The sequence below is a fragment of the Myodes glareolus genome, chromosome 8, assembly GCF_982192425.1.
Source record: "Myodes glareolus chromosome 8, mMyoGla1.1, whole genome shotgun sequence".
In the NCBI taxonomy this organism is placed as follows: Eukaryota; Metazoa; Chordata; class Mammalia; order Rodentia; family Cricetidae; genus Myodes; species Myodes glareolus.
The window spans coordinates 52,472,272-52,494,215 of NC_142033.1; the positions used below are offsets into that span (position 1 = coordinate 52,472,272).

A 21,944-nucleotide genomic window follows, 5' to 3' on the forward strand; every position below is an offset into this window, starting at 1 on the left:
GTGAGATAGTCCTTCCTCCAGAGAGTCCCTAGCCAGTTCTCCAGTTACACGCCCTCTTTTGTATTTTGCCTTTTCTAGATGTTATAACTGACAATCAACTAGTAATTCATTTATTTATGTTTTTATAAAAGTCTGTTCAGCTTCTTAGTTTCATTATTCAAACTTCTAGAGAAAAATATGTGTCATACACAACTGTTTGACATTTGTAAAATAGGAATACTAGAAAAGGGATAGTTTGGTTAACTGACACTGAAAAACAAAATAAACTGAATGAATTTAAATTGCTTAAATTTTAGCACCTTCCTAGCATTAGTGTCTAAGTCTACGAACTTTAGGTCATAGCTTTCTGTGCTGTACAAAATTATTGTTCACAAAGTAGCTGGGCAACTGAGAAATAGAAAAGGAACAAAACACAAATTAATAAATTTTATCCTGCAACTTTTGGAATCTTTCATCTATAGTTTGACTTCTTTGTAGTTCCAGTTACCAACATTTCATCTCAGTGAGAAAAACACTGATGGAAAATTCCAGAAACCAACAACCCATTAAGTGTTAAATGGGTGTTCTAAGTAGTATAAAAAATACTGTGCTTTTCTGTCAGGAACATTAATTATTCCTTTGTCTAGAGTATCCACACAGTATATGCTACCTGCTCTGTGACAGCCAAAAAGGGCCACACCAAGAACTTTCATTTATAATACATTGTTATTTATTACAATACATTGTTCTACTATGTTACTTATTGTTGCTATTAATCTCTTACTGTGCCTGACTTATGAATTATACTTCATTGAAGAAGTGTTTCTTCATTGAAGAAACAGCATGCATAGGATGCTTCCTCTGGAGGTCTTGGAGCACAGCCTTAATGCACAAGGTAGACTACAGCATTAGCAGGCTTCACAGAGGACTTCTGGAAAAGCTTAAAATTCCTAGGCTCCTGAAGACTTAAGGCATTATTCACAACTATGTTTCATTTGATAAAACATTTATAATACCATTTAATAGCTCACACAATGAGCTCAAACAGACATTATCTTGCTTAGTCTAGTATATGATATCAAATTATCTAAAAATAGCCTGTAACCTAAAGGATCTAAGAAAAGTTTTAATGTAAATATTCTCACAGAAATATGATCTTATGGTATTTCATTAAAATATATGCAATTAGTAGGACTACCAGTGCCAAACATGGCAGAAACAGACAAGCTGAGACTTCAGACCATTGCACAGTCTTACCTTCTGATGTTTTCCACTGTTTCCACAAATCCTCAACAGTTATGTGCTTATCTTCTCTGTGCAGATGACTATGTTTATTTGTAGCATCTTTATATTTCATATCTTCTCTGATAAACTATAAAAGAGAAAACAGTAACTTAAACATATGCAAAAGCCTTTAGTCCCGAGAAACTAAAAACAAAACAACAAAAATAAGGGTGACATTTTTCAGATACCAACCATGACACTGTTGATATTTTACTTTTTAAGATTTATTTATCTATTCTGTATATAGTGTTCTGCCTGTATGTATGCCCGCAGATCAGAAGAGAGTACCAGATCTCATTATGGATGGTTATGAGCCACCATGTGGTTGCTGGGAATTGAACTCAGGACCTCTCAAAGAGCAACCAATGATCTTAACCTCTGAGTGATCTCTCTAGTCCCTGTTGGTATTTTAAAGCCATTTTCTCATTGCTGTTAAACACATTTTATGAAGTGTCTTCTAATCATGAGAACAGAGGCGACATATGTCTTTATTTAAAGTTCATTACTCAGTAGATATTAGTCTACATTTCTACTGTACATGCACACACAGAGACACAGAAAGCTATATAAATGACTGTTTCTAAACTTCATTATGGTCTTGGAAGGAAAGCACTGTTTTAATTCTGTTTTATTAATGGGAAACCAACGCCAATGGAGGTTAAGTAACATGCCCAAGGTTAAAACATGAACAAGTATTGAGACTCCAACCAGAGCCATGGCTACAGTCAAACACACAGTTAGTTACAGGCTCAAAATTACCTTCTAACACATAAACAGTGATGAGGTATTTCTAACCACAACTATCACTAATCTCAGTCACTTTATCATAGTCCTGTGTTTTTCTACCATCTAAGTCATCACTCAAAGGAAAGCTGGCTACAATGTCACAACTAGCATACTTTTATAAACCCATGTACATAGCCTTATAAATTATACCTTAAAATATTTAGAAAGTATCAAGATTAATCTCTGTTAAAAAATTAACCAGGTCTGTAATATTTCTTTCCTACTTTCCAACAAACAGAAAGCAAGGACTATTACACCTATAAACCATTCGTCAATGCTGTCTCTGACAATTTTTCAGGTTTTAGCTCCTCCAAATAACCCATTACTCTAATTACATGAAAAAAATAAACTACTTTAAAATGTTATCATTTTTCGCTATTGTACAACATTTCTTTTCTTCCTGTTTTGATATTTTACTTTTATATGTATTGATTTTTTCTTGATTCTAAAGGTAGACCATAGCTGTTTCAGAAATCCAAACATAGAAAATCTAAGTCCCCAGAGACTTCAACCACAGAAGTAAAGTTCTTATTTTTATAAATTATTAGTAATATTCATCTCAGACATGACAAAATTTTGGTTTGAATAGAATAAGCCTATACTAAACTACTTAACAGTTATTAATATTAAGCAAATCATATACTTTTCCAAGCTCCAATGCTCAGCTTTTAGGATCAACACCATTATTCAGCGCGACCTTAACAGACCAGTTCGGTCATCTTACTTATGCTGCTCTACTATAGTACAGGGACTGGGAGTGGCTACTTGTAGCCTTTGTAGAAGTGATCAGATAATGCTTTCAAAGCATCTGAGCAAAATATGTGACAAATGTGTTAGCTGTGTAAGCCCTGTTATTAAGAGACTGGAAATTAAAAATCAGGTGCTACATCAATAGCTTGAAAAGTACTGACTTAAAAAATTCACCTTAGATTATTTTTACTCTGTTGTTACACCTAGTGTCTTATGTTACAAATTTCTTTCTGTAAAGTATAGCATAGTCAAAGTGGCTTTTCTGGCTGTCCTCATGTCACCCCTACTGACATCTTTAGAATCTAGTAAAATACTTGGGGGAAGTGGGATCACTAACCTAAGATGCTTAGAAACTGCTCGGCTTGGAAGAGATCCAGGAGCTAAAGAGAAAATTGAGGCTGAAAACTATGATGATACACTGAGCAGAGGAAGTCAGTCTTGGAAACAGTCCAGTCAGCTGCAACAAAGAACAACTGTTCCATTTATGGGATAACATCAAAAAGAATGTCCCAGGAAATCCTCTTCACTGTGTGAGTGCTAATAACTGAAAAGGACAGTTCTATGGCTTCAGAAATAAACTAATTTCCATATAGATGAGATGTGATAGTTAATATTTGAGAAAATGTAGATGAGTTTATGGATATATATTAAACATGTGCTTAATAAACCAAAGGGAATGGGGTGATAGAACACTGGTGATATAGAGGGAAAGGGGCAAACAATGGCTAGGAAGGTTTAATGGCAAAGAGGGACAAAAGGGTAAGACACAGGAGGAGACAGGGAGGATGATGACAACACTAAGAATGTTTGAAGTCATATGGAAACCTACTATTTTATAAGCTTCATATGTATTTTTTCACATAGAGAGTTCAATTGGAGTTCCCCTAAACAAGATAAAAATATTCTTCCAAAAAGTCATAGGACGCCAAATAAAAATCTTAGTTCCAAGTGTAGGTTACCTCTCCTAGAGTTGTTTGGGGTGTTCCAGAAACTCCCAAAACAATAAAATAATCATTTTTAAGAAAGCTAAGCAAGGCTGGGTGGTGGTGGCTTATATCTTTAATCCCAGTACTCCAGAGGCAGAGGCAAGCAGACTTCTGAGTTGGAGGCCAGCCTGGTCTACAAGAAAATTCCAGGACAGCCAGGGCTACACAGAGAAACCCTGTCTCAAAACAAACAAACAGCTAAGTAAAAACTAAATACATGGAATTGGACTTTTCCTAGAATTATCTAAAAATAGTGTTATTTAAAAAAAAAAAACAATAATCCACCCTGCAGCAGGGTCAATGCTTAGGTGCCCTGTGCTACCACTGGTGCCATGGTGTCAGCTGGGCCTGAGCTGTGGCTATGGATTACGTCTGGGTCCATGGCCCTACCACAGCCAGGGTCTGTGTCGATATCCATGGCTCATGTTGTCGGCAAAGGTCACAAGAATCTCAGGGTTCTGGGATGCCACCTGTGACCATGTTGGGGCCTGAGTGATAAGCTGCTGCTAGAGCCATGCCAACCTGAGTTGTCTGCACTATAACCTGGGGCTATGGTGTCTTCCCTGCAAAGCTGCTGTTAAGGACCATGTCTGGGTCCGTGATCCTACCTGAGCCAACATCTGCATCAATGCCCATGGCTTCTGTTAACCACTGAAGCCTGGGCATATGCCCAGGGTCTGGGCCCCCACATAAGACCAGGAAGGTGCCCAAGGTTCATGCTGCTGCCAGAGCCAAACAGATTGGAATGGCCTGCACTACCACCTGGAGGTCATGGTGATGTACAGGTTGTGGCCAGGGGCCATGTTTGGGTCCGTGGTTCTAACGAAGCCAGAATCAGTGTTGATATTCATGATTCCTGCTACCATCAAGGGTCATGCAACTACCTCACCCTGCATCCCCCACTCCCGAGACTGGGCTACCACCTAGGCCTATGTTGGAGCCCAGAGATCACACTGCTGTTGGACCCATGTCAATCTGAAAGGCCTATGCTGCCACCCAGGGCAATGGTGCCATCTTTGCCAAAGCTGCTGCTGCTGCTGGTCACGCACGTCTAGGTCCACGGTCCTGCTGCAGCTAGGGTCTGTGTTGATGTCTGTTGCCCATGTTACCACAGGGACCTATAAACCATGAACTGAACCATGGGTGGAAGTACTAGGGCCTGGCTTAGCTGGTCCTGCGTCTCACTGGCCTGAGAAGAGACACGCCATCTCAAGGAAGAGCTGACCCACCCCTTGTCCTAGAATAAATAGCCTGGCACTAGAGAGCTTCCCCCTCCATTTGGGAAAGCTGGCCCCACCTCTTTATCTGAGGGAGGTGGTCCAATGGCTCTGACTGATCAACTTAGCTACAACCCAGGCACACATTCAGGGCTTTGAGTTGGCATTTCCACAACATCTACCCCATCTATAACCTGCTGGAGCTTGTGATGGGAATGGTCCTGCAGAACCATAGCTGCAGGATCTCCATGGCTCAGAGCAAAAGTAGAATATCCAAGAGGAGTTCTGGTGAGGGTTTAGTACTGATGGTGTACCAGAAGTCAGAGGTCTTGAACCTGACTAATAACGTATTACACAATGAGCATTTGGAAGTAAAGCTGTGTGAACAAAAGCGTATATTGTGTGATACACCAGAGCTCCCAATGCCACTAAGACCAGTAGAGGCGATATAGAGGCAGGAAAGATGAAGGAGTGACCTGGTTTTGTTGTTTTGGTTTTTGTTTCTTTAATTAACAGTCTTAGTTATTTTTTTATTTATTTCTTTTCATTTTTTCTTTTTAAGTATTCCTTTGGGAGGGAGACACTACAAGGGTGAACAGCAGATATGGAAGGACTGGGAAATGAGTGGGATGGGGTGTATAGTGTGAAATTCCCAAAGAATCAATTTAAAAAGTGATAAAAATGACCACAGGATAATAAAACTTGTAACAAATAACTCAAAAGCACTCTACACCTTACAGATCTTTGTCACTCTTACCAGAACATGAGTAGAAAACAGAAATATTCATTTTCTATAGAAACAAAGTCAGAAAATGTTTAAGTGAACTAAGCATGCATATGAAAGTCTACCTGATTCCATCAAACTCTCTTCTCTATCTTAAAGAATACACAATCCACTTTGCTCAGAATTCTCTAAAGCTTTACAGAAAACTACTAATTTGATAAAGAAGGCTAACCAGGGGAATTTTGAAAAGTCATAAAGAATTAAAAATACAAAAACAAAAGATAACCATTTTTTAACTTATTCAAATCCATGAGTCAAGAAATTCAAAATTCAATTAAGGAAACAGAGCATCCCCGGCAGAAACGCCCAATCACCTACAAAGCGACTCTAAGAAATCCTAAGTTGGCAGCACTAACAAAGTACTGTTCCGTCAATAACTGGTTATTGAGTATGCTCTGCAGAGAATCACACAGAGATTCTACTACGTAAACTCTTCTAGCACCACTATAAAGAAAATAGGTTGTTTTACATACCTACCTGCAGGACATCATGTCATAAACTCATTACAGTTTTTGCAGATATAATATACATCTGGTATTTGTACCTTTTTTTGAGTCTACTGTAATAAAACCTGATATATCATTAAAACTATTATTTGGATGCTCTATTTAGTTGAAGTTCCTCCCCTAGTACTATTAAATTAGTAAACACCCATTTATACACTCAGTTAATAATAAATACCCAGTTGCTCCTCCATTCTATCATTCATTTCCACAGCTACTTGATAGCTCACCAAAAAAAGAAAAAATAAAAACTATACCAAGATGACGGAATTTTTTTTCATAAAAAAACTACAATTAAAATAATGAAAACCCATGCCTCTTGGCCATGACTCTGGATCTTCAAGGAGATAAACACACTGGTTTTGAAAGTATCATATGATGGGCAGTAACAATGGACCAGGTGCTAAGTGAAACAGATGCAGCCAATAAACATGCAAAGACCAAATAAATGACAACAGCAGAGTTAACTACAGAGAGGAAGGCTCAATGACTTCCTACTTTCACTTCCTGTACTACACATGTCTTATTCTTACTTCCATTATACAAATCTGGATCCTCTTGAAGCCTCAATACTGAGAGACATGACTTATTATTACAGTTAAGCACTCAGACTCTGAAATCTGACAGATGTTCAAATTCTGACTCTACCACTGTCAGACATTTGTAGGCTACTTAATTTCTCTTTAGGCTCCTATTATTGTTCCATATAAGGAGGGAAATAAAACTACCTACCACATATGGTTATAAAGGTAAATTTAAAATGTACACACTGTGCATAGAACAGTATTTTGCAGACACAAGTAAATAAATGAGTATTAGTAAAATATGGATAAACGCCAGGCATGATATTGTATAACCACTGTACTCAGGAGGCTAATGAAGAGAATCATGACTTTGAGCCCAGTCTGGGCTATAAGCTCAACTCTTTATCAACAAAAGCATGGATAAGTGAACTCCATCTTGACTGTATATGTAAGTTCTGAGGGACTACTAGATGTTTATAAAAGCATGACTCCTAATATTCCAGAGACTCACTTCAGATATTTAAACCAAAATATTTAAGACTCGGATGTGGAAGAAAACAACACCCTCTTCACTGACAATGGAAACAGAGACAATTTCACAAAGCACACTTGTTATCAAAATAACGCAGTGTCCAAGGTCTGCTAAGTGAGTCACTAAAAGCAGATGGGCTCCTTAGAAACAACTGCCTTGAAAATAAAATGAGAAGAGCTTAGTACAGGAGAAAAAATACACAGCAGAAAAATTACTACTGCCATGCCCACTTTATTTTATTAATTTGTGTGTACATTCATGGCACATTCACGAATGTGGAGTTTCAGAGTAAAACTTGAAGGAATTTCTTCTTCCACCATTTGAGTTCCAGGATCAAACACAAGTCATCAGCTTAGTAGCAAGTGCCTTTACCTTCTGAGCCATATCACCAGCCATATTCTCACTTTTAAAAATAAAACACAAGTACCTGCCACCAAGTCTCATGACCTGATTTTAATACCCAGAAACTGTAAGGAAGGAGGAAAAAAAACAAACTCTCTAAGTTGTCCTATGACCTCCATAGGTATCCTGTGGTTCACATGTGCCCCATCCTACACAATCCATCAAACAATCAATAAATATAATCTACAAATATGAAACAACATAAATTGAAGTTATGTTTTCACATAACTAGTAATGAAAGAAAAATTATTTAATATCTGAAAAGCAATGTCTTCATGTCTTAACTTCAGATGTTTAAACACAACAACGCTAACAAACACTTGAAAATCATTTTCACAGTTTATACTTTAACACAAGTATAACTTTACTCCAACCACTATAAATTAAGTCCCTGATGCTATGTTACCAATTTAGAACACTTATCCCTCATTCCCTGAACTACCAAAAATCAAAATCCATCAGCCAATCTACTTACCTGCATTACTTGCACCAGAATGACTTATTTAAATTCCATTTTCAGAAGAGCTCAAACCCAAGAGGCTTCATAATTACTATGAACACTAGTAAAGTTAGGTCAGACCTTAATCATTATTTATAATGATTCCATTGGCCAGAAAAAAAGATGACTCATGTAACTAATTTACAAAGAAACTCAAGAAGCACAATGTTTTTGAGTTGAAATCTATCAGTACATAATGCACATTAATGAGTCCTCCTCAATATTATAATTAAAATCTAAAATATCTAACAAAATTGACTATGATTCCATTAATCTATCCATTAATTTAAAAGTGGTTCTAGAAATAACATTAGAAAAAAAAAACAAAACACCACAGGGCCCTGCTCTCTAGGCCCTAGCCCCCGGAGGCACATCCTGCACCCCATCCCGCAAAGCCCCAAAGACCTGGGAGCAGCCTCCCAACACCCCAACCATTCCCCATCATATCCGTGACCATCATAGCTTTGGTTCTGCCTATACCTGGAGGAGCAACCACCAAAACTTTGGCCTCGCCTGCACCCGAAGGAGCCCAAGGGAGTACCAGAGACAAGGTCCCACCTGTACCTGGAGGAAGAGCAACACCTAAGTCACAGTCCCCACCTACACCAGTTGAAGGAAGAGGGATCCTCTAAAGCATAGGCCCTACCTGCACCCAGTGGAGGAAGAGATGGGTAGATGACAGTGTAATAATACATTCAATATCAGAAAGAGCAATACGGCATGTTGGCATACAAAAGACTTCCAAAATAATGGGGTATAACAAAGGTTTATTTATTAGGGGATAAACTCACAAAAATAGTAGCAATCCACAGACCTCTGGACGCACTGGGAACTAGAACCTAATCCAGCAGCCTAGAGGCCCATGCACTCTTTTATAGTACATGAGATCATGCCCAAAGTATGTCAGTATCTTAAAGGTTATTGGCTGAAGGAATTTCCACAGCAATGGCACCCCTAGAAACCAGTGGTTCTACATCAGGAAGAACTGAACATCCCAAAGCAGATAAAGAAAAAAAGAAAAAAAATTAAAAAAAAACAACTTTAAGATAACTATATGAAGATAGAGGCCCTCAAAGAGTAAATTAAAAAATCCCTTTAAAAAGTGAAGGAAAAGACAAACCAAAAATTGGAAGAAATCAACAAATCCCTTAAAGAAAGCAAATAAAACCAAGGAAAAACAATGAAATGGGTGAAGAAAACAGTTCAAGACTTGAAAACTGTAATAGAGGCAATAAAAACACAAACCAAAGGAATTCTGGGTAATTCAGGAACTAAAGATACAAACATAACCAACAGAATACAAGAGATACAAAAGAGAGAGTATCAGACATTGAAGGGACAATAGAGGAAATGCATTCATTGGTCAAAGAAAATGTTAGATCCAACAAATTCTTAAAACAAAACATCCAAGAAACCTAGGAGACAATGAAAAAAACAAACCGAAAAACCATAGAGATAGAAAGAGAAGAACTCCAGCTCAAAGGCACAGAAAATATATTCAACAGAATTATAGATGAAAATTCTCAGAACCGGGGGGAGGGAGGTAGGATGAATATGGGATCAGGGAACAATATATTTCAACTAAGGGAGCCATTTTAGGGTTTACAGGAGACTTGATTATATATGGGATCCCAGGTCCAAGGAGAAATCCCCCAGATTGCTCTCTGGACAGAGGAGAGGGTGCCTGAATCGGCCGTGGCCAATGACCATACTGATGTATATTTTGCTTATCACCATAGATCCTTCCTCTGGCGAAGGACGGCTATGCAGTCGGAGGCCCACATTGGAGGACCGGATTGAGCCCCCCGAGGTCCGGAGGGGGAGCGGAAGGAGGAGGAACATGAAAAACGAAATCAGTACTGCGAGGGATGCTATCACCCACTGATACAAGGGAACGGATCTGATGAGAGTTTACCAGGGCCAGCCGGACTGGGACTGAACGAGGACGTGATCTAGACAGATTCTCGGAATTTGGCCGGATTCTCTGACTGTGGCTGGCCCGGGGTCTTTCTGAAAAGCCATTGACTATGACACTGGGACCTGTTTCCTCTGCATATGCTGGATTTTGGGGATCCAGTCTGTTTGGATGCTAGCCTTCCTGGACCTGGAGGGAGGGGGAGGGAGCTGGAGCTTCCCACAGGGCAGGAAACCCTGACTGCCCTGGGGGACGGAGGGGAAGGAGGGGGGGAGTGGGGGGAGTGGGAGGGTGTGGGGAGGGGGGGCGGAATTGGAAACTTTTATAATTAAATAAAATTTACTATAAAAAAAAAAAAAGAAAATTCTCAGAACCAAAAAGAGGACATGACTAAAGTACAAGCTCACAGAACACCAAATAGACATGACAAAAAAAAAGTCCCCTTGCCACTAAAGATACTGAATAAAGAAAGAATATTAAGAGCTGCAAAAGATATAAAGGCAAACCTATCAGAATTACACCAGACTTCTCAATGGAAACTCTGAAATGCAGAAGGTACTAGGTAGACGTTCTGCAGACACTAAGAGAACACAGATGTGAGCAAAGACTACTATACCCAGCAAACTTTCAATCACCAATCAAAGAGAAAACAAGATACTTCATGACAAAACAAAATTTAATCAATACCTATCCACAAATCCAGTCCTCCAAAAAACACTAGAAGAAAAACTCCAACCCAAGGAAGTTAGCTACACCTATAAAAACACAAACAATAGACAATCCCACACCAGGAAAACCCAAAGAAGGGAAACACACACACACAATACCAACAACAACAACAAAACCAAAAATAACAAGAACTAATAATCACTGGTCATTAATATCTCTTACTTTCAATGGTCTCAATTCACCTATAAAAAGACACAGGCTAAAAGAATAGATATGAAAACAGGATCCATCCTTCTGCTGTACACAAGAAACACACCTCAACTTCAAAGACAGACATTACAAAGTAAAGGGCTGGCAAAAGATTTTCTAAACAAATGGACCTAAGAAACAAACTGGTGTAGCTATTCTAATATCTAACAAAATAGACTTCAAATTAAAAATAATCAAAAGAGATTAAGAAGGACATTTCATATTTGTCACAGAAAAAATCCATCAGGATAAAGTCTCAATTCTGAGTATCTATGCCCCAAATATAAGAGTACCCAAATTTGTAAAAGAAACATTACTAAAGCTCAGAGCAAACATCAAACTCCGTACACTAGTAATAGGAGACTTCAATACCCCACTCCTACCACTAGACAAGACTTCCAGACACAAGCTTAACAGAGAAATAAAGGAAGTAACAGATGTTATGACTTAAAGGAGTTTAACAGACACCTCTAGAACGTTCCACCCAAACACAAAAGAATATACCTTCTTCTTGGCATGTCATGGAACCTTCTCTAAAACAAACTACATACTCAGTAACAAAGCAAACCTCAACAAATATAAAAAAAAAATTGAAATAACCTCTGTATTTTAACGGATCGCCATGGCTTCAAATAGAATTCAACAAAAACACTAATTTCAGAAAGCCCACAAACTCATTGAAAAATTGAAAAATGATTAACTGAATCACCCCTGGGTCAAGGAAGAAATAAAAGAAAGAATTCAATGAAAACGAATGCACAACATACCCAAACTTTTGCTATGTCTTTTGCTTTTCGAGACAGGGTTTCTCTGTATAACAGCACTAGCTGTCCTGGAACTAACTCTGTATACCACAATGGCCTCAAATCACAGAGATGCCCCTGCCTCCACCTCTCAAGTGCTGGGATTAATGGTGTACACCACCACCAAATGGCCAACATACCCAAACTTAAGGGACATTTTGAAAGCAGTGCTAAGAGGAAAGATCATAGCACTAAGTGCCTATATAAAGAACCTGGAGAAATTTCACCCTAGTGATGTAACAGCACATCTGAAAGCATTAGAATAAAAAGAAGCAAACTCACCCAGAATGAATAGATGCCAGGAAATATCAAATTGAGGGCTGAAATCAATAAAATAGAAACAAAGAAAACAATACAAAGGATTAACGAGACAAAGAGTTTGTTCTTTGAGAAAATCAACGAGATAGACAAACCCTTATCCAAACTAACAAAAAGGCAGAGAGAGAATATCCAAATTAATAGAATCAGATATCTATTGACACGTACAAAATTTAAGTTGAAATGAATCAGACCACAGTATAAATCCAGCTATATTGAACCTCACAGAAGAAAAAGTGAGAAGTAGTCTTGAATGTATTGGCACAGGAGACCACTTTCTGAATATAACACCTATAGCACAGACACTGAGATTAACAATAAATAAATGAGACCTCATAAAACTGAGAAGCTTCTGTAAGACAAAGGACAAAATCAACAAGACAAAACAGCAGCCTACAGAACGGGAAAAGATCTTCACCAACCTCACATCTAATAGCGGTCTGATCTCCAAAATTTAACAAAAAACTCAAGAAACTAGACATCAAAATACCAAATAATATAATAAAAAATGGGGTACAGATCTAAACAGAATTCTCAACAGAAGAATCTCAAATGGCCAAAAGATACTTAAGGTCATGTTCAACTTTTTTAGCAATCAGAGAAAAGCAAATCAAAACCACGTTGAGATACCATCTTATACCTATTGGAATGGCTAAAATCAAAAGCACCAATGATAGCCTATGCAAGAGAAAATGTGGAGTAAGTGGAACACTCATCCACTGCTGGTGGGAATGCAAACTTGTGCAACCACTTTGGAAATCAGTGTGGCGGTTTCTCAAGAAATGGGAGTCAACCTACCTCATGATCCAGCAATAATACTCTTGGGAATATACCCAAGAGATGCCCAATCATATATAAAAGCATCTATTCAACTATGTTCATAGCAGCATTATTTGTAATAGCCAGAACCTGGAAACAACCTAGATGCCCCTCAATGGAAGAATGGATAAAGAAAGTGTGGAACATATACACATTAGAGTATTACTCAGCAGTAAAAAGCAATGACATCTTGAATTTTGTATGCAAATGGATGGAAATAGAAAACACTATCCTGAGTGAGATAACCCAGACCCAAAAAGATGAATATGGCATGTACTCACTCATTAGTAGACTATAGCCATAAGCAAAGGACATTAAGCCTATAGTTCATAAGCCTAGAGAAGCCAAATAATAAGGCGAACCCCCCCCCAAAAAAATACATAGATCCTTCTGGAAATTGGAAGCAGACAAGATTGCCGGACAAAAGTTGGGAGCATGGGGGTGCGGTGGGTGGGGGGAAGGGGAAAGGGGGAGAGAAAAGGAAGAAGGGGAGGATTGGGGAGAGCTTGTGGGAGTGGGAAGGTTGAGATGGAGGAAGTGCGGATATAGGAGCAGGGAAGAAGATATATTCATAAAGGGAGCAATTTTAGGGTTGGCAAGAGACTTGGCTCTAGAGGGGATCCCAGGTGTCCACGGGAATATCCCCTGCTAGGTCCTTGGACAGTAGAGGAGAGGGTTGACCTTGTCCCATAGTCACACTGATGAATATCTCAAATATTACCATAGAACCTTCGTCCGGTGATGGATGGAGATGGGGAGACAGACTCACATCAGAGCACTAGACTGAGCTCCCAAGGTTCAATTGAAGAGTAGAAGGAGGGAGAAGATGAACAAGGAAGTCAGCACTGCGAGGGGTTGGTCTACCCACTGAAACAGTGTGCCTGATCTAATGGGAGCTCACCAAATCCAGCTGGACTGGGACTGAACAAGCATGTGATCAAACTGGACAATGCTGACAATGGGGGCTGACTGAGAAGCCATTGATAAAGGCACTGGAACTTGCTCCCATTGCATGTACTGGCTTTTTGGGACCCTAGTCTATTTGGATGTACACCTTCCTAGGTCTGGATGGAGGGGGGAGGGCCTTGGACTTCCCACAGGGCAGGATTCCCTGCTCTCTCTTAAGATTGGATGGGGAGGGAGGAGGGGGAGTGGGGAAGCAGGAGGGAAATGGGAGGAGAGGAGGAAGTAGAAATTTTTTAATGAAAAAATAAAAAATGTGGTACATTTACACAATGGAGTACTACTCAGCAGTAAAAAAACAATGACATCTTGAAATTTGTAGGCAAATGGATGACACTAGAGAAAACCATCCTGAGTGAGGTAACCCAGACCCAGAAAGACAAGCACAGAATGTATTCATTCATAAGTGAATATTAGACATAAGGCAAAGTATAACCAGTCTACAGTCTACAAATCCAGGAAGCCATGAAACAAGGAGAACCCTAAGAGAGACATACAAGGATCCCCCTGGGAAGGAGAAATAGACAAGATCTCCTGAGTAAATTAGGAGTGGGCTGGGTAGGTGGGAGGGCAGAAGGGGACTGAGGAAAGGAGGAGGGGAGGAGGGGAGGGGTAGAAACATAAGGGAACAGGAAGGTCAAGTAGGGGGGAGGACAAAGAAGGACAGCCAGGAGAGAGATATCTTGATAGAGGAAACCGTTATGGGGTTAGTGAGAAACCTGGCACTAGGGATATTCACAGGAATCCCAAGTTAAGAACCCAAGGATGACCTCAGTTAAGAACCTAAGCAATAGTGGAGAAGGTGCCTGAAATGGCCTTGCCCTGTAGTCAGATTGATGACTACCTTGTCATCATAGAACTTTCATCCAGCAACTGATGGCAGCAGAAACAGAGATCCACAGCTATGCACTTGGCAGATCTCCTAAAGTTCAGTCACATAGGGAGAAGAGCAATAATATGAGCAAAGGGGTCAAGAACATGATGGGGAAGCCACAGAAACAGCTGATTTGAGCTAGTGGGAGTTCACAGACTCCGAACTGACTGTTGGAAAACCTGCATAGGACCTAACCAGGCCCCCTGAATGTAAGTGATAATTGTGTGGCTTGGGCAGTATGTGGGGGCACTGGACATGGAACCAGTATTTATCCCTAGAACATGAATTGGCTTTGGGAGTCGATTCCCTATGTGGGGGGGAATACCTTGCTCAGTCTAGATACAGGGAGGAGGGCCTTGATCCTGCCTTAAGTAATGTGACAGACTTTGTTGACTCCCCAGGGAGGCCTCACCATCTCTGAGGAGTGGATGGAGAGGTGGGGTAGAGGGAGGTAGCAGATGGGGGTGGGGAGAGGGAACTGTGATTGGTATGTAAAATTTAAAAAATGTTTAAAAAATAAAAAAGGAAAAAAAGAAAAATCACCAATACTCCAAATATACAGACAGAAGGTTGATCAAATCTGTTCTTATTTCAAAAAGACAAAAACCAAAAAACCAGAGCAACAGAGGCAGAGAGATTTTAACAGAGATCACCCTAACAGTGACTTAACTCAAATGTTTCTACTTTATAGTATGTTTTTCAATATTAAATGAATCTTAGGCATTTTAATACAGTGGTTTAATTAGCTGAAGCGTACCTGTCACATGTTGAAAAACTGCTCCTATTCAGGTTGGTCCCATTTTCTCAAGTTTTGCTTTCTATATTTTCATTAATTAGATATAAGACTTAAATTGTGTACTGACTGGTCTGATGAGTACTGTGAGAATGCTCACCATCATGCTCTTCTTCCATCCTGGATGTGAATATCCCCCACTATACAGAGTATCCAACGCCTTATACAGTACTTACCCATTACTCAGAAGCCATCTCAGTAATCAAATCTACTCTTTGGAATCACTCCTTGTGTGAAAAATACTGAGATTTATGGCTTACTACAGCAAACAAGAGCATAGCACAGCTGTAGAGAGCATCTTAAATGAACAGTTATCAGAAACCTACACCTAGTCAATGATCTGTGCCTACTAAAACCACACACAAGCAGAAAGTCTTAAAGGAAACCACAGATGAGAGAGGCATACTTCTCAGAGAAAGGAGATAAAGGCAGCAGGTGTTTCAACAGACACAATGTAATGCAGAAAACACATGAGCAACATGTATAACATATGAAATAAAAAAAACTGCCAATCTAAAACTCTTATTAAAAAAAACACTGCCAAAATGAAAATGGAACAGAACTTCAGAAATCAAACACTAATAGAATTCAGCATCAGGAGTACTGGACTACAAGAATGCTTTGTTTTTATCCAACTATAGGCAAACAGAGAGGGGCATAGATGGAATTCACCATCTTCCTAAAGGATTAAAACTTATAGCTAAGTTAACTATATAGGGAAATACATGTAATTTATCCTAAGTCAAAGATATTTTAACAAAGATGTTGCGAAAAGGATGTGATTTCCATTTTGTACAAAACTGCATATTCATACATCTATGAGAATATAACTGATAGGGTCTTTTTAGAAAGCATCTTTAGTTATAAGGATCAAAAAATGTTAACTCATTATTGCCTTTTATCAAGCTCTTTAACGTCTTAGAACTTATCAAACAGCAACAGTCACACAACTATATAACAAGTTCAAGAGTTTCTACTGTAACATTACAAAAGTGAAAAGCTTGTGACTATGCCAACTGCCCCCTAGAGGACTCATTAGGATTAATATAAAATTAAAAATAACATATATCTTTACCCTTAATTTTAAAAAAGCAGAAACTGTCAACAGTTAAGTGACATAAAATTATATCAATATAATATGACTAATAACTTTAGGATATTTTTAATGCAAGGTCTAGATAATTGTCATATACAAAATGTAATTTCAAAATAGAATAACAAATTTATCAGAGCCCCATGATATACATTTTCATACTCTCTCAATTTCTAACAGAGAAAGGTATTACCTGGGCCCACAAGAAACTTCTTGATAACCCCAAGAATACCATAGAACTAAATCAGGTACTGCCTGAGGTCTCCAAGGAACAGACAAGAGTCTCCATCCAATTAACAGTATGTTTTAGTCCATTTTCTATTGCTGTATCCAAGTATCCAAGAATACTTTGAATATTTTTTATAATGATGAAGGTACATAGATTTTTCTCATATTTCTAGAAGCTAAGTACTCTTAAGATAAATCTGATGAGGACCTTTACACTGCATCCTCATGTGGCTTAGCAAGGGCCCCACCCCAAGTCCTTTTGCTTGCCTACATTAATACATGTAGGAGAGCAGAGTCCTTGTACTGAAATTAACACTCATTATGCATAGCCTCCCAAAACTTCTACAGCAGGTTAAATTCCTGGCACATAAAGTTGGGGAGAGGCTAGGGAGATGGCTCAGTAAATCAAATGCTCAGTGTGTAAGTATAGGGCCCTAAGTTAGCATAAGGACCTACCTAGCACTCGCCTAAAGGCATGTACTCCAACAGGCATTTGTAATCCAGCACTGAGGACAAGGCAAAGAGGTGCATCCAGGGTATTCAATTAGTTATCCAGTCTAGCTGAAACTGAGCTCCACATTCAATGACAGCCTCTTTCCTTCCATGGTACTCAATTAGTTATCCAGTCTAGCTGAAACTGAGCTCCACATTCAATGACAGCCTCTTTCCTTCCATCACCAGATCTGAGCTCTTGGAGACCTGAGCCTCACCCTAAGCCAGCACTCCAAGACAGTGGAGCACATCAGCGATAAGTTAGAGAAGTCATAACCAGGCATCTACCAGCCACTGCCTCAAAAGCAGGCAAACTCAGGCCTCAAGGAATGGCTTCAAGAACTAACCATCAGGTACCTAAGGAAAGCACAGTTGGTGGTGATCTTAAAGCTGTCATAAATTCTATACCAGTTCCTCAACTGAAATGTTTCCAGAAAATCCAAACCTAACTATTCATGAATTGAAGAAAAAGTTCAGTGAGAGGCATGTACTCATTATTCCTCAGAGGAGACTTTTGCTTACACCAACTCAAAACAGCAAATAAAAAGTAAGATGTGGGGCTGGCAGGGACAAAGACACAACTTGGACAGGAGGAGCCCAAGAGTGGAACATCTTCTGATAGGTATGAGAAGCTCATGAGCAAGGGTGTAAATTCTGAATTCCCGAGTTTCAACTGTAAACATAAAAGACTAAAATAGGTATCATTCACACAGAAGACAAAAGACATTGATCTGTGTAACATAAAAGCCTGCTTGTTGGGATTTCTGTCTCGCCCGCTACCCCACAGCCGGCAAGACCCAAAGAAAATCACACACAGGACATAAGATTATAAACTGATTGGTCCATTAGCTTAGCCTTCTTATTAACTAATTCTTACATCTTACAGTAACCCAAATTCTTGTCTGTGTTAGCCATGTGGCTCAGTACCTTTTTCAGTGGGGCAGGTTACATCTTGCTTCTCTGTGGTCTGGGCAGGAATGGCGGAGGGAACTTCCTGCTTCCCGGAATTCTCATGTTCTCATTGCATCACCTCTACTTCCTGTCTGATTTTCCCGTCTATACTTCCTGCCTGGCCAACCAGCATTTATTTAAAATATGACAGATTACAGACAAATCTCCCGCACCAGATCTGTGTGTACACATACACAAGCATGCCCACCTGCACCCAACACACAATACACCACACTCACATGTACATGTGAAAAGTTAAATTAAAAAAAACATATTTAATTAAATCATACCATTTCTTCTAAATTTAAGCTGATGGCTTAAATAAAAATTAACATTTCTAACTTGAATTACATTTTGTAAACTGGACTATAGCTATATGGTTTTATAGATGAGAAGACCAGTAAGATATTTTGTTAAGAAACTTTTTAATTTCTATGGAATTCAATTTGTTTCATGTCATGAAAATGTGGACTGCAATCAGTACAAAAGCTTCAATACAAAATAACTAATACTACTTCACTTTGATCCTGAGACTCTTAAGTTGTAGAGAGCCAGGGGTGGAAATAGATCACATTCTGTCTTTGAACAAGCAAGGTCCTACAAGATACTGCTAATTCCTGTCACTGGGAAAGCAGTGTGCATTATAAGAAACAAGGTCAACAAAGGAGAAAGCTAATGAAGCAGAAAATTAGGACACAATTTTAAACAGTTATGTTTTTTTTTAAAAAAAAAAAGACTATTATGTATCCGGATAAAAATATTGCTTCAAGTGGACACATAAATCTCACGTTCAGAATGCCCAAAAGTAGAGGGAAGATAAAAAAGCCTTGAAGCTAAAAAAGATATCCAAGAGGTGATATAAATAGGCAAAGAAGTATAAGAACAAGGAAATAATAAAGAAATTAGCAAAGAAACTGAAAAGAAGTAGCCAATATAATGAATAATAGACATTAAGTTGAGAGAACCAAGTGAAAACAAAGTGCTTTAATCTAAATGAAAGCATTTTGGACAAGATGCTGGAAAGTGAAGATGAGGATTAGCCCTTGCAAAGCAACACCAGCAAACATCATGTGAAGGGGCTGAGTAACAACAGCAAAAGTCTAGGTGGATTCGTAACAAAATACAAGAAAAAGAATACATCTGTCCTCCTGGAGAGATTTTGTTGTACTCAAAAGAGGCGGAGATAGGGCAACGAGAAATGGAAAATTTGATTCAACACTTTTTATTTTGTATGTTTACAAAAAAGGAAAAGTGATGGAAGTTTTAAGGTACACGGGAAGGTTTCAGGAGAAAATGGGAAACAAAACTACTGGAGAGATAGGATGTTCTAAAGAGCTGTCCTAGAATGGGGAAAGAGGAGACAAGAGCAGGAAGAAAGGCACCGCTTTGTGAAGAGCACAAGCAGAAGCACAGTAAACAGAAAGAAGACAGTTCATGGACACAAATGCCATCGTGTATTTTTAATGTCTATATGGCCTCTGGCAATGAGACAATCCTAACGTCTTTGGTCAGGATCAGATCACTGGCAGGTTTTAAACACATCACAAAGATAAGAAATAAGATCTGAATGCACAGTTAGAGAAAAGTTATCACCCAATGATGCATAATCAATTACATAACAGAAAATTTTATCTCTGTTGTCTTCTAGAAGAATAGTCTGAGGACAAAATGTTCTGCATCGCTAATTCAAAATTAAACTATCTAAAAATCTATACCATTACACTGTACATAGACATAAATGTGTGTTTGTCTTTCAAAATTTAGAAACTATTAAACTAAAATTCCTGTATTAAGCTGTACATAAAATATGCCAACAAAAAAGTAGGGAGTATTGGGGGCCGTTGAGGGAGGTAATGATATGTGATCAAAATATTTTAAATACGAAAATATTTTAAGAATGAAAAATGACACTTTTTTTTTTTAAAGAAGAAACCTTAGTCATCAAGATTTGAAGAAACATGGAGCCAGCAAGACAGTTCAGTGAGAAAAGGCACTTCATCAATCCCATGGGACAGAGTTCAATCCCTCAAACCTACATGGTGGAAGGAAAAGACTATCTCAAAGTGTCTTCTGACTTTCACATATATGCAGTGGTGTGTGTACTACATGCACACACACACACATATACCACACACAAAATAAATGTTAAGAAAATAGGAAACTTTTCTCTTAAAGACAGAATTTTAGACCTCCTATAAACTTCCATTGCTGGCCTTGCTTTCTTTCTGTACCAGTACCATTCCTGCCAATATGGTGAATGTTCCTAAGACCTGCTGGACATTCTGCAAGCAATGTGGCAGGCACCAGCCCCACAAAGTGATATAGTAAAGGAAGGGCAAGGATTCTTTGTATGCCCAGGGAAAGCAGTGTTATGATAGGAAACAGAGTGGTTATGGTAGGCAGACTAAGCCCATTTTCTACAAAAAGGCTAAAACTACAAAGAGGACTGTACTGAGACTGGAGTGTGCTGAGTCCAACTGCACGTCTAAGAGGGTGCTAGCTTGTAAGAGACGCAAGCGTTCTGAACTGGGAGGAGGGAAGAGAAAAGGCCAAGTGATCCAGTTCTAAGCCAAATTTATGAAGACAATAAAATCATGAGCTTTTACTCAACTCAAAAACAACCACCGAAAAAAGAAGTTTATCTACTAAAAAGGTATTTCCTTCTCTTAAATCTAAACAGATCTACCAGTAAGGTTCAAAGTGTAACTATAGACCAGTTCCTTGAACATGAAAATCATTTATCAATAATACTTAGAAAATGTTGGTTCTTTAGGTAGTTTGTCATACCCTAAAGAGATCAATTTTCTTAAATCAGCACATATAACTATGTAACTACCATGGGCCAGATAAAAGCAAAAGAGAAAACATGATGAAGACAATTAGATTGGAAATCAGATTTAGCTAAATTACAAACACAAAGATACCAGTAATACAGTTAAAAAAAAAAAAAGAACCACTCTGAGTTGGAAGAATAGTAATGGAAAATGACAGAGAAAAAGAAGGATTTATACCTGTACTAAATATGAAAAGTAGCATTAACATAATACGATGACTTCAAGCTAAGCAAAAGTTACAACTGAACTACATTCCCAGACCTAAGATGTCTGTACTTTTAACAAGTAAAATAAAAATTATATGTACAATGCCTTTGTGAGCTTGTATTAGTTAAGATTACTATTGCTGTGATGAAACAATATGGGCAAAGAAACCTGGAGAGGAAATGGTTTATTCATCTTACGCTTCCACATCACAGTTCATCATTAAAAACAATGAGGGCACGAACTCAAGCAAGGCAGAGACCTAATGCAGAAGCTATAGAGGACTGCTGCTTATTGACCTGCTTCCCATGGTTTGCTCAGGGCTACTTTCTTAAAGAACACAAGACCTGGTGGCCAGGGGTGGCCCCACACACAATGGACTGAATACTCCCATATCAATCACTAATTGGGAAAAAGCCCTAGAGCCCCCTACAGACTTGTATACAGCCAGATCTTAAGGAGCATTTTCTTAGTTGAGGCTTCCTCTCTTAGC

The 21,944-nt window shown here is 38.7% G+C and overlaps 1 protein-coding gene and 1 pseudogene across 1 annotated transcript in view; one reads left to right on the forward strand and one right to left on the reverse strand.

The window, feature by feature from the left end:
• Stim2 (stromal interaction molecule 2) overlaps positions 1 to 21,944 on the reverse strand; it is a 145,591-nt gene that overhangs the window by 49,771 nt on the left and 73,876 nt on the right. The window contains exon 3 of the mRNA XM_085691892.2: positions 1,237 to 1,351. Within this exon, the coding sequence (XP_085548018.1) occupies positions 1,237 to 1,351 (115 nt within the window). The remainder of the gene's footprint in view (positions 1 to 1,236; positions 1,352 to 21,944) is intronic.
• Positions 20,664 to 20,981, forward strand: LOC146893852 (large ribosomal subunit protein eL42-like; annotated as a pseudogene).